The 12444-nt window shown below is 47.8% G+C and overlaps 5 protein-coding genes and 1 non-coding gene across 6 annotated transcripts; 2 read left to right on the plus strand and 4 right to left on the minus strand.

The window, feature by feature from the left end:
• Positions 1–1659: 1659 nt before the first annotated feature.
• On the plus strand, positions 1660–3703 carry ASPBRDRAFT_176189 (uncharacterized protein; the record flags this gene model as incomplete). Its single annotated transcript, XM_067619826.1, has 4 exons — positions 1660–1914; positions 1957–2052; positions 2114–2251; positions 2308–3703. The coding sequence occupies 4 exons, from the start codon at positions 1660–1662 to the stop codon at positions 3592–3594; spliced, it is 1776 nt and encodes a 591-aa protein (XP_067479993.1). The 3' UTR covers positions 3595–3703.
• A 452-nt stretch (positions 3704–4155) lies between these two features.
• Positions 4156–5241, minus strand: ASPBRDRAFT_122987 (uncharacterized protein; the record flags this gene model as incomplete). Its single annotated transcript, XM_067617556.1, has 1 exon — positions 4156–5241. One exon carries the CDS (start codon positions 5239–5241, stop codon positions 4156–4158), a length of 1086 nt encoding a protein of 361 aa, XP_067479994.1.
• A 685-nt stretch (positions 5242–5926) lies between these two features.
• ASPBRDRAFT_t139 lies at positions 5927–6013 on the minus strand. The gene has a single exon. It is a non-coding gene; the product is annotated as a tRNA-Ala (tRNA).
• Positions 6014–7520: 1507 nt separating this feature from the next.
• ASPBRDRAFT_123322 (uncharacterized protein) lies at positions 7521–7955 on the minus strand (the record flags this gene model as incomplete). The annotated part of the gene is made up of 1 exon (XM_067617588.1): positions 7521–7955. One exon carries the CDS (start codon positions 7953–7955, stop codon positions 7521–7523), a length of 435 nt encoding a protein of 144 aa, XP_067479995.1.
• A 351-nt stretch (positions 7956–8306) lies between these two features.
• On the minus strand, positions 8307–10819 carry ASPBRDRAFT_206625 (DNA topoisomerase 3). Its single transcript, XM_067621779.1, has 7 exons — positions 10616–10819; positions 10344–10544; positions 10099–10277; positions 9871–10040; positions 9499–9821; positions 9312–9448; positions 8307–9265 (listed from the first exon to the last, which is right to left on the minus strand). Exons 1-7 carry the CDS (start codon positions 10703–10705, stop codon positions 8476–8478), a joined length of 1890 nt encoding a protein of 629 aa, XP_067479996.1. The 5' UTR covers positions 10706–10819; the 3' UTR covers positions 8307–8475.
• Positions 10820–11156: 337 nt separating this feature from the next.
• Positions 11157–12331, plus strand: ASPBRDRAFT_29674 (DUF1295 domain protein; the record flags this gene model as incomplete). The annotated part of the gene is made up of 2 exons (XM_067622686.1): positions 11157–11528; positions 11582–12331. 2 exons carry the CDS (start codon positions 11157–11159, stop codon positions 12329–12331), a joined length of 1122 nt encoding a protein of 373 aa, XP_067479997.1.
• Positions 12332–12444: the final 113 nt, after the last annotated feature.

A 12444-nucleotide genomic window follows, 5' to 3' on the forward strand; every position in this document is an offset into this window, starting at 1 on the left:
GAGCGGGTATTCCCTATTACAGGGCTTGACTGGCCCAGTGTATCATGAGATCCACAGCCAAACGCTTCTTCCTTCTTCCTTTTTTTCCTCTGAATGTAACAATTGAAAAGCACACCATGACAACTCGAAGGAATTGACTGGGCTCGTTTGAGATGGAAAGGGCGTTATACTAAGGACATGTGGTGATGGGGAAGGAACCTTGAAGCATGCTTAGGGACATGTCGGTAAGACAGCGATACGGGTTGCTGTGGCCACAGGATACTTCAGACACACCAAGTTCACCGAATCAGATGACTGAACAGTCTCGCCCCGGAGCCTACAGGCTTCCTTAAGGTTGAAGCTCGCTAGGGGGTAAATGCTATCACTGGTACATACACTAGATCCAGCCACTGGAGCCATACGGTGTCATCAATCATAACATACAATCCCATCCCCTACGAACGTGAGTAGCTCAGGGATGTTGTACACCCCAGCTTACCCCATGTGTTCGTAGGTATTTTGTGTGGGCTGGTTACAGCTTACCAGGGACTGTGCTAGGACTAGATGCATTTGTTGTGCTCGGTTGATTCTACGAGCGATCGTGATGAAGCCAAGGCTAGACCCTCATCGAATTCCTTGGGTCAATATTTTTCTCTCTTATTTTTTCCCGCTTTTCTTTTGCTTTTGGCGAACTCTGGGCGAGGTAGGAGCTGAAACTTTCTCGCTTATTTACTCACCCATTGGTTCTAATCTACGCAATGAATTGGAGAGGGCGCGCAGACTTGTGAATCAGGGGGAGCAACCCATGTAAGCTCAGCAAAACTCTACACGAACGATCACAGGTAGTACTAGGCTACACGGTGTATCTCTTCCCTTTCTCTTGTTCAGTTTACCTGGGTTCTATACACGCGAACACGCAGTATATCATTGCAGTTCACGATGGGCGCTCTGTTGTCTCTTGACTCGTTGTGCCGTGGCCCGCCTCTCGCTCCATTGCTAGATAGTGATAGTATAACAACCGACACTGGGATTAATTTGAAGAACTCTATCTGGGGGAAGAAGGGTGGGGGGAAAGGTTCACTAGTACTGGCTCAGCTACCCTATAACTACTAGTAACTACTCTGTAAGTTTCATCTTGCCCGACCAACTCTCTTGTTACACAACACACGGATGACGACATTTTAGACAGTATCAAATAAAAATAAGCCTACAGGATCTAGGCATATCACCTTATCGGGCTGCATATGTTGTGTGTCTACAATCATCCGTCTGTTAGCTTTTGCCCACTGCGCGTTTCTCTGCATCGCTTGGGTTTTTCTGCACCACACTTCCCTTTTCCTTTCCATTATTGATGTTTTGGTCAAAGCCACAATTATATGAAACATGCATCACCTCATTTACCAGGCTTACAAAAAATGGTGCGGTATTGGTGGTAAAGGATGAAAGAACCGGACAGCCGAGGCGACAAAAAAAAAGCCTTTTGTTTAATGCGGTCTTTGTTTTGGTAGACTGCGAACGCAATTCCGCCTGGTGCCTGGGGGTTTAAAACTCTGCTGTACGCCCCTTTTCCTCAGTAGATACGTCAAATTTGTGGCTATACGGGCCTCCGAGACATTTTTCCTTATAGCCTTTCTTATACCCTATTCCAGTCTATATTATAACACACTTCAAGTACTCACAATGGAACACGATCAACATGGACGTCGAAGAAGCGTACGCATCATTGAAAAGACATTGAAAATTGAAGTCAACACAGAGAAGACAACTGTTGCTTCAACCCCCAAACAGAACGGCTGTCAGCAAAGTGCTCCTGTCCATCAGAGGGCACCGAAGAAACGAGCCAACACGGGGAAACGAAATCCTCCGAAGCGGACACAAAAGCCTCGAGCTAATACACCAAGACGAACACCGAAAAGGACGGCAACGAAGAAGACAGTGTCCAGCAAGACCATACCGAAAAAAGCAGCACCAAAGAAGACAGCCAACACAGCCAAACGTGACTGCCCAAAGGGAGCACAGGGGGTAGCCAATACAGAGAAGCAACTTAATCAGGAAGAAAACCAGCATAAACAGGTATGGTATGAGCACTTGCGCACTCGAATGCCTTAAGATACTGACTCTATGGTTGATATAGATACGCCCCTCGACCGAGACGCAGAAGAAGTGGGAGGCACAAACACCAGAACGATCGTCCTTGAGCCCAGAACCGCAGTCCAACAAACGGCGTCAAGAGCAGAATCCCGCAGTTCCAGATAGTCATATTGAACAGGAGGTGAGTCTGTGTATATCTGCGCAATGGAAACCGGATCAAAGTTAATCTTATCTTAGCTGCTTTCAGAAAGTCCACAAACGGAGGGGGATGCTGCTGTGCATCACTGGATTGAAAACGGAGGTTGGCCAATAGAGATGGCTCATCCCACTCCCCACAAACAATTATCAGCTCTCCGCCTTTCTTCTAGGCCTCCAACTGCTTCTAATCCTCCAACCACTACTGTGACGACACAAACAAAAGTGGCTGGGCCTAAGCCCTATGCTACAAATGCCGGTAGGGAGTACCTTGAGTCTAAAAGCAGCTTCTTGGATGATGACGGAAAGGGACCTGCTCAAGATGATAAGGAATTGTGCCGAGAACTTTCTGAAAGTGACTGTATACTTCCCAGAGGTACGGTATTCGAGAATGAATATCGTGACTATCTTGCAAAGCATTTGTTAGAAGGAAATGAGAATTTGATTACTCGGATAATCAGTCAATTTGTCGTCCCCTCTGCTGAGCTCGAATTCTACAGTGGCCGACTGATCTCTAAGCCGAGGTTAGTTGAGAGTGCCAATGAGCCTTGGATGTGGTCAACTTCCCTCGACGAAGCCCCGAGCGCACGACGAAGTTCAGGGACAAAGGAACCAAATCGATCTCTCCCAGTACCACAGCCTGATTATGCTGTGGGATTTTCACGTCATGAATTCACCGACGAGCAGAATCGCAAGCTTGAGCCAATACTCGGTGAAATCGATGAAATTTCTGTTTGCAAGGGCGTAAAGAATATGCGTTTTCCATTTCTGGCTTGCGAACTAAAGTCCACTGCAGGACGTCTCCGAGATGCACACTGTCAAAATACTCATACCCTGACTCGATGTCTCAGAGGTGTTGTTGAGCTTTTTAAATTATCAGGGCGTGAACGTGAACTACACCGGAAGATTCTTGGCTTTTCTTTCTGCCATGATCATAAAGGGGTGGAAATTTACGCCCATTATCCCGTGTTTGAACCTACCGGAAAGATTGAATATCATCGTCAAGAAGTTGGTATGTGGAGCTTCATTTCAGTGGAGGAAAGGTGGAAGTCTTACAGATTTGCAATGGGTATTTATCATAACTGGGCTCCAAGTCATTTTAAACTACTCTGTTCTGCAATTGACAGCATACCGGATGCTGCTCGGGACGGTACACCTCGCCAGTCTGTGGTTCGATCCGAGAGTCCGACAAACCAAGATTTCGCAGGGAGCCAAGATTCATTTTCAGAAGAAAGGAAGCGGGCCAAGCTGGCAGCAAAGAAGCGTGACCGACCGTCCGACGACAGAAATTCACAGTTTCAAGCTCCTTCCAAGAGGATTCGAGGCTAGACATCACAAGGGAGATGTTGACATGAGGAGAGTAATTGTCTGCTCTTTTCTCATGGCCGTCCCCAACACCTCGGCCATCTATAGTACATCGATTTCTTTTCCTTATCGTCCTCATTTCGGGTTTTCTAAGTTTCTTTGTGTTTATCAGATTGATCAACATTTCTCATTATCTCACTAATATCTCACATTACGGTTTTGGGAATATAATCATCGCTGTCAGGTTTAGATTGCAAATGAAATGATGCTCAGCATGATAGAGATATACAGTATTAGTTCAGAGTTTGTCAAAGGGCAAGCAATCGGGTCCGGTCCTTTTTTAACTAAGTAGTGATGTGCTTGGACTAGACGAAACTTGGTTTCTTAGATGACAGTCGATGACCATGGGGTGCTTAACGAGTCTTTGGAACCCGTATGCATTTACAGAATGCGAACAGAAAGCCACGTTTGCATATATTGTTGTTTCTATTGACTGCCTATCAAATAGTTTGAGTTCCCGTCATACGATGACCCCCCTCCCCCACCATCCTCAAAATCCGAGATATATTTACAATTCCCATACTTCTAATAATGCAACGGCCACAACCCCGAATAAAATAATCGGCTAACATTCCACGTCAGCAAGCCAATCATCCTATTGCCCGGAATATGCCAACTGTGCGACAACTCCAGCCCCGACTTCTTGAAGTCAAGCTTATTCTGGGCCGCCCAATCCTTAAGCCTCTCAAGGAAAGGTTCAATCACACCACGCAAACACTGAGGCTGGGGCGGAGGACTCCAGACAGGAAATCCAAACTCCAGCCGAGATGCATCCGGCATCTCAGTAATAAGCGGATACCACTTCTTCCAACCCGCCCACTCTCTCCACCCATTCAGATTAAGGTTATGATTCCCCCTAACAAGGTTCGAAAGACACTGGGACACTGTCTGGATCTCAACCCGGGCCACCCCAGGAAGTAAATCCCAGGTACCAACCAAAGGTTGATACTGGCCGCGGACGCACACAATCGGTCCATCCACGGGGAAGATGCCTGCCTTATGCAGCACAGAATATAGTTGCAAATGCCACAGAGCGCGATAGACGCGGTACTCCTCTTCCCATGAGAACGGGCTCAAGTCCAGTGGCTTCATTGGATGGAACCTCTTGTTCCAGTCCCAGTGAGCTTGTAACAGGCCCCTGAGGAATGTCAAGCATGCACAGGCTAATCGCTGGATATTAGCGGCCACGTGGACCATTTCCCATAACGCAACTCGGGATATAAAAGAGGGAGGTTTATGGCGGGCGAGGAACTCTGTGAGACTGCGTTGTTCGGGTTCCCTTCCTTCGTTTAGGCCACTTCTTCGGAGAACAGGACGTGCTCCCCCGAATTCCTCCTTCATCTCTTCTGGGGTTAATTGTTTCAGTTCTGTGATCCTCCAGAAGTGGCGGTGTAGTTGGCCCTTCATGATGGAGTTACCCTTCAGGATGATGTCGACTATGTGCGTTGCTGCGGGCTCTGCTGCTTCATTGGGATTCTTGCCCGGTTCGAAGATCTCCTGTATTCGTGGAGAGGCTTCGATGAGGTTCTCCAGTGTTACCCAGTCGGGGATTTGTCGGATGATGTTGCATAATACGATGTAGGGAACCCGTTTGATGCTGAAGGGGTCCATCGTGATGGGTGGATCTGGCATGGGTGTTTCCTGGAGCAGGGATTAGGTCCTTCAATCGGAGCTGTGAGGGCTATTATTTGCCTGCGTATCGCTCTCATTTGCTTTGGCTACGAAGGGAGTATAGCACTTATATAAATCCATTTGGACTGATCGCTGTACAGAAATACTCTATTTCTGCCTCTATGTCAGGCAGATAAGCTTCAGTAATTTTGTTTGTAGGATGTGAGGATCTGCAAGTACCAAACAGAATCCTTGTATCTTAATGGCTGCTCCCAGTTATCGCCGTGTGTAGGTTGCTTACTAGAGATGAGGATCTCCTGACCGTCCTTTCTTTTCTAGGTAGAAGTAGGACTGTAGGAGACGTCTGGCAGCTTTCATCGATGCTAAACTAAACGAAATTTCAGATGCTGCAAGGCTTCAGCCTATATTACTCTAGCTAGGAACGTAACTTTCCGAGCCAGAAGAGACATATTGTTGGAGTATATATAGAGAAACAATAACACTAGTTATCCACATAGTGTCTCGATGAATGAGTCAATAGTATTAATTCGAAGCAGCTCAGCCACATTATCATTCTGTATTACCTGGCCAAAAAGTAAATACTAATTTTCATATAAGGATGATTGATATTTTTATAGAAGGTAAAAAAGGAAATCCCCATCTTCGATGGTGGTGGGAAAAAAGATGGAGTCAAAGGGGATCGAACCCTTGACCTCTCGCAGTTTAGCGGAAGGGATGCAAAGCGAGCGCTCTACCACTGAGCTATAACCCCAGTCTGTTGATATTTATGATTACATAATGTTATATATACCATTTCAGTAACTAGGTCGGGTCTTTCCATATAATGTCGTTCTACGGAGTATCTTTTGGCGGCTTTTGCTAACATGGACACTAGGGAAGATCCATATCTGAATGAACGGGTTTGATTGCGTACAGTACAACAGAGTATTGTGCTGGACGAAGATCCATGCTTTCCTCAGGTTGATCTTTAGCGGAATACAGTTAGATGTGCCTTCAGCTTTCCTTTTGATAAGACAGCGTACCTTAATCTCAGGAACCTGATTAGATTTGAATCACCCTGAAAACATATTAAGGACTTGTTTAGCATTGCCTTGCAAGCTTCTTGCTCAACATGTTTTTGCTCTTTCTTTACTATCTGCTATATTTTCCCGAATCCGTGATTCGTCGAACGGAGGCACCGAGATCATTACAAAGTACTTGGCTAAACCGCAATGGCAGGAGCCATGACAGGGGAGCTGAGCTGAATCCATCATATAGTTAGAGGAACGATACAGGGCAGAAGTGTGATCGATTGGATGCTGGCGAACAAGTGTTTGCACTATATATAGCGGCTAAGGGACTCTACAGCTAACTGAGTCATTTCAGAACTATAATCTGACCACTATATCTGGAAAAAAATGTCTATGTTACTATATGTTAATGTTAGTATAGCTTTAATTAGAGAGTATGTTATCTAAGATAGAAGAGCTCTTTAGATAGAGAATCACGTAGACTGAACTACCTAATACTGCATAGTCATCTTCAAGATATATAGTTAATGCTGAACCTAGATTGGAGATCGTATAGCTTCCTTGCCTATATGGGTATACTGTATAGAGACCGCCTTAATTTGTTCAGCTAGTGAGTCGCTGGGTGATCATCATTGTAGCACTATTAGGCAGACATATCTTTGTGTAGCATGATGTGGTGCACACTCGTACAAGTTTCTTTTTTGTCACATGCTGGTTGGATAGCTTTCTCGTTCCTGAACCTTAGTAACCTAGCGAACTGTAATGAACTCTAGCGGCTATATCCTCTTGAGTTGTCTAAAGTCTAAACGCAGTAGTACCGATATGACCAGGGTCCTCTTTCGGCTTAGCATCGTCCTTCACAATGGACGTGTTCGATCTAGCTCAAAATGAAGCTTGCAAAAGCTAAGAACTATCATAGGCTTAGCCTTCAATTGTATGGATTATTCCTTGTTTCTGATAGGGGAGCTGAAGGCGCTGCCCACTATAAAGCGTTATGTCCAAATTATCAAGCTGGCTGCTTACATACCTTGATTAGGACTCTAGGATGATAAAAACAGTATGTCAAAAGAATTACTCTCATAAGCAAGGCGTCATTAACAGAATACTATAGTCGGATTGATAATCCAAAATCACTTTAGAATTCCCTCAATAGGAACATCCCGTCACAATGGATCCTAAAATGCACTTTTCACAATTCATAAACTAGAAGGGAAGCCTTCACTCTTTCGATTCCTCTGTACACCTTCCCTAAGTGCAAGAAGGCCACTGTTCATCTCTTCCATCCCCAACCCAGAGAAAATAAGTCTCAGTCGAGTTCCTCTCAACAAAAGCCTGCTGCTCATAGCTCTCTTTCAAACCCACACTACCCTCTTCCTCCTCATTATCTGCCTCGAGAAGAGTCTGAACAGCACCCATGAGCAACGCATAATTGGTCTCCTGGAATGGCCGCTTATCACGCCACGGATATGGGTGGTCCGCTATATGAGATGCCAGGGGTGCGAAGACGGGCTCGTCGAGAAAGGCGAGGGCGTAGGCTGACTCGGAAGGCGAAGGGGGTGCTGGGACCTGCAGTAGCTCTTGGTTATTGTAAATGTAGATAGGACGCGCCAATAGAGTCCTGAGATACACCATGAGTGTTGTGGACAGGAGGAGGAGAATGAATGATAGCTTGCGCATATCCATGGTGATGGATGAGAATGGCTTTGAGACCAGCATCGGTGATAGTATATCGTGGTAGATGGAGAGGGGTGGAGTATGTGGGTGGATGAAAGAGGAGAAAGAGGATGAAGAAGGTGGAACGTGTGAGTTGGAAGGTAAGGGTATATTTATAACTAGCTGTCTTTGACTGTTGACAAATTGTATTCTACTGACCATTCTCAGAAACGGTGCCGTTGTGCCTGTACGCTTGATGGGCAATGGAGGCGGCATGTACCGGAGTATTGGCGGCGGACTGAAGCTGGAAGTATATAGTGCAGCTGTGTGGATGTTGTGGCTTTTGGTACTACATCGTATGAAATTTAAAATTGCATGTGGGTTGCTTAGCCGTAAAGTTTTAATGAACTAGAGATCTTCGCGCAGGCACCTGGACTATATTGATAAAATAACTCTTTCCAACGCCACACCGGAATATGCAGTTCGGTGGATTTCACCGGCAAAGGGTATCATGATCAGCTCCTCCAGATATTACTCTCGATCAACACAGCTAGGAAGTTTCCTGTTCAACCAGGTACTTTCGACAGGCGTCCTTCAGCCTATTGATCCGCCGCTGTGTGTGCACAAACACCTCCCGATACATGTCCAGGCTCTCCTGCACAACCTGCTGTCGTGTCCGCCTGCCAGCGCAGATCTCCCGCATTCGCAGCTCCATTTCCTTCCGAAGGAAAGGCTTGCTCAGAGAAGGGCTATCCGGTATGCCGGCGAATACATTATCATATCCCTCCACCAGGGCAATGCCCAACCGAGTGGGGATCAGTTCCTTCACTGCGTTTCGGCCGCTCCCGCGCGAATGGACGGCAACATATTGTCGTTCTTTGATTTTGGCAATGTGCTCCGCCATGGTAGCATCGGTGCCAATTCCATTAGCGTCCATCAGGCCAATCAGTTCCGGTTCGGTCAGGTAGTTCGGAGGCGTGGTTTTGCCATCGAATATCTTGGCTTCAGTGGGTTCGAACATCTCGCCCATCTGGAAATTGGGCAGCTGCTGACTACTCTCCCACTTGTCGTAGACATAGACATCCAAGTAATTCCGTTCGAGGACAAGGAGACCTTTGGCGTGGAAGAATTCCTCGCCGTACTGGATCTCGACTTCCGTCGACTGACCCTTGGCATCCTCGGAGCAGCAGGCGAGGAAGCGCCGGACGACGAATTCGTAGACTTTTTTCTCATCAGCGGTGAGAGCTGTCGGTGCGACCCAACAAATGGGGTGTATAGGCGGGTGGGCTTGATCGTTATGTCGACCTGATCGTGGAGTCTTAAATGCGCCATCCAGAAGACTTGAAATGTTAGCAACGCAGAAAGGCATGTCTGAGGGATGCTTACTGTCGGGCATATTGACCCCAGTTTCCGTCCGGTAGCTGCTTCTCGACGAGCTTTTTCAAGTCAATGCCTTTATCGAATTGATCTGTTTCGGTACGTGGGTAACTGATAAATCCCTTCGTATATAGGGCTTCCGCGACCTGGACTGTGTGAGTTTCTGCTCGGGCATAAGGCAGGTCACACGTCTTACCTTCATAATTGTCTGACTGTCCATGCGGAGATATCTACTTCCCATCATCTGAAGGTCCACTGTTGTCAACGGTAGAGGCCTCCATTTGCTGGTGGGCTTCTGGGTGACCTTGGTGACTTTGGCTTTCTTTGCCATTAGACATCGCTCGAGCATTATCGTCACCGCAGCTCTGTCAAAAAGATGAACGCGTTTCCAGAGGAAATTGACCTTGATGTCGTCCCGCGTATGCATAACTTTGATGCCCCAAAAGGTCTCAGGTTTGAAGTTCTTGACGCGGAGATACCGATCAACTACAAAGCCTAGTGTCGGGAATTGACAGGATCCTGGTCGATAGTTAAAGATGCGTTTGCACAAGGAAAGATTGAATCATACCATAGCTTATGATAGTGTCCTGTAGCGCTGCAGAAAGAGGTTTCAGCTGAAGGGTTTGCAGACGAGTGAAGGCCGCACCGATCCGAAGATCCAGTTCGATTCTGGCCGCGACGGCGTTCGCTTGGAGGTCATCAAGTTCGATAAGTGATCGAGCAGCTTGAAGCACATGGCTTCATCCAAAAGTCAGCAATGCAACAGAACCTGAACCGACAGGGAGCTGATCCTTACGCTTTCTCTGTATTGCTGAACCTTGCTCGTTTGATGACGATGCGAGCATTTCCTTCCTTTGCCTGCTTACGGATTTCTGTTCCAATATGCTCACCTTCTCGATCACAGTCTGTCCAGATAAAAAGAGCCTTGCATCGCCGGGCCTGTTCCTGGATGTTTTTTGCAATGGCTACTTTATCCTGCCGCTAGGTGTCAGTACGGGATTCATAAATTAGACCGTCTTGGAGTTGCGCAGAAATACATACTTCAGCCACAGACTCGTGCACTGGCGCTTCGAAGAGAGCTGATGGTGGACAGGACAACCAGGTCCTGTATTGGCGTTCGAAATCCAGACCAGTCAAGTGTCCAATGACGCTGGTCATGGTCACGGAGCAAGTGCCCCAAGGGCCACCAAAATTGAAATCAAATACATAATTTTTCACGTATTGATTTCCCCGGATGGCTATCTACAGTACAGCTACTTCAGCATCTATGACTCTCAAAAATCACTGGCAAGTCCTGGCACTAAACCACTCACTGTTTGAAAGGAGCCGCCGGACAAGTGCTGGGCCACGGCTTTAGCGATGGCCGGCTTTTCTGCCACGCATAGTACCTTTTGTGCCGTCATGGCAATTGCCTGAGTTGATCAGGAAGGCTAAGGTATGCCCATGACCAATGCTCCCGTCTAGAGCGCAATCGAAAAAAGATTGTTGATCTTTTCTAGCGAAGTGGACAACTTCACATACTGTCTATCTACTTTGTCGTTGTAGACGCGAAAAAGACGCGAGTCACGGGTATGATGCCTGGGTGCCTTTCTGCCTGAAAATAGACTTTTGATTCCTGAGGATCACAAAATGGCCCGAGCTCCCCTGATGGCCGGATTGGGAAAATGTTCGGGCCTGAATCAGGCAGCGACGGGTGGTTGCTCGGTCACGCTTCCCGGCCCAGCTTGTTGTGGTGATTGTTTTGACTCCATCCACAACCCGGTCTTGTCTTGCTTCCACTCACATGCGAGAAGCTTCCCTGTCACCCCAGCAGCAACCAGCTAACTAATCCTGCCTTCAGTGCATCTGACCGAGATGGCGCTACCCCTCCCTGACGTCAAGTCCGTCGTGGACTGTGCTTCCTTCAGCCACACTGTCCTACCCTTCTTGTCGCAAATCGCGGCGCTTCCCGAGCGACTGCAGCTGGCAGCCGCAGCCAAGGATGTGAACATCCTCAAGGACATCTACCTTTCCACCAATCCTTTTATCTCGGCCCTCTTCTTGAGTCTGGCTCTATCGGTCCTGTTCGTTATCGCTTCGGAGATCAACAGGAACTACTCCCAGGTTGACCGGTTCTGGAGTATCCTGCCGTCCATCTACAATGTGCACTTTGCTCTTTGGGCCCGCTTGTCGGGTCTCCAGACCCAGAGCTTGGACACTATCGCGGCCATAACCTTGATCTGGAGTGTGAGTTATTGTGATAGCCTGCGGACTACGTCCACCCATGCTAACCTGCCCAGGCCCGCTTGACGTTCAACTACTGGCGCCGTGGTGGCTACTCCATCGGCTCTGAAGACTACCGCTGGCAGATCGTGCGCTCTAAGGTCAACAACCGTTTCGTCTTCTTCATCTTCAACATCCTCTTCATCAGCTTGACGCAGTCCTTGCTGCTGCTCTTGATCACCGCCCCGACCTACAACTTCCTCCTTCTCTCGCGTCTGTCGGACCACAAGTCCTTCGAGGTTCCGGACCTTGTCTTCTCCCGGGTGGCCTTCTTCTTCATTATCATCGAATACTTTGCCGATCAGCAGCAATGGAACTTCCAGACTGCCAAGAACAACTACCAGCAGACAGCCCGCATCCCTGATCAGTACAAGGGCCAGTACGAGCCCGAGGATTTGGAGCGTGGATTCGTCGTCAGTGGCCTCTGGTCCCTGTCTCGCCACCCGAACTTCCTCTGTGAGCAGGCCATCTGGCTCACTCTGTACCTCTGGAACTGCTACCGCACCGAATCCTACGTCCAGTGGACCGGTATTGGTGTCTTGGGCCTTCTGCTCATCTTCCAGGGTAGCGTGCGTCTTACCGAATCGATCAGCGCCGGCAAGTACCCCGAGTACCGCGAGTACCAGGCCCGTGTAGGACGCTTCATTCCCCGTCTGTCGGTCAAACCCAAGTACAAGAGCAGCAAGAAGAAGGCTCGCAAGGCTGTCACTGAGCAGCCCGAGGAGAGCGAGCAGATTTCTCACGAGGCGGACAAGAAGAGCCAGTGATTCTGGAGGATACTCAATGTGCTGGTGCACCTCGATCTGCCTCTTATTTCGGTTCTGGGTGTTTGTCATTTTCATTGATTCCGGTTTCTTGTGATATTTCCGATTTCTTTTTT

The sequence above is a fragment of the Aspergillus brasiliensis genome (genome assembly GCF_001889945.1).
Source record: "Aspergillus brasiliensis CBS 101740 unplaced genomic scaffold ASPBRscaffold_5, whole genome shotgun sequence".
NCBI lineage: Eukaryota > Fungi > Ascomycota > Eurotiomycetes > Eurotiales > Aspergillaceae > Aspergillus > Aspergillus brasiliensis.

Excerpts from the sequence above, each read along its gene's own strand:
- ASPBRDRAFT_206625 (XM_067621779.1), bottom strand. The coding sequence starts at position 10,705 with ATGACGGCACAAAAGGTACTATGCGTGGCAGAAAAGCCGGCCATCGCT. Across the intron at positions 10,545-10,615 it reads CCGGCGGCTCCTTTCAAACA|ATAGCCATCCGGGGAAATCA; the intron begins GTGAGTGGTTTA and ends GCTGTACTGTAG. Across the intron at positions 10,041-10,098 it reads TTCAGCAATACAGAGAAAGC|CCATGTGCTTCAAGCTGCTC; the intron begins GTAAGGATCAGC and ends TTTTGGATGAAG.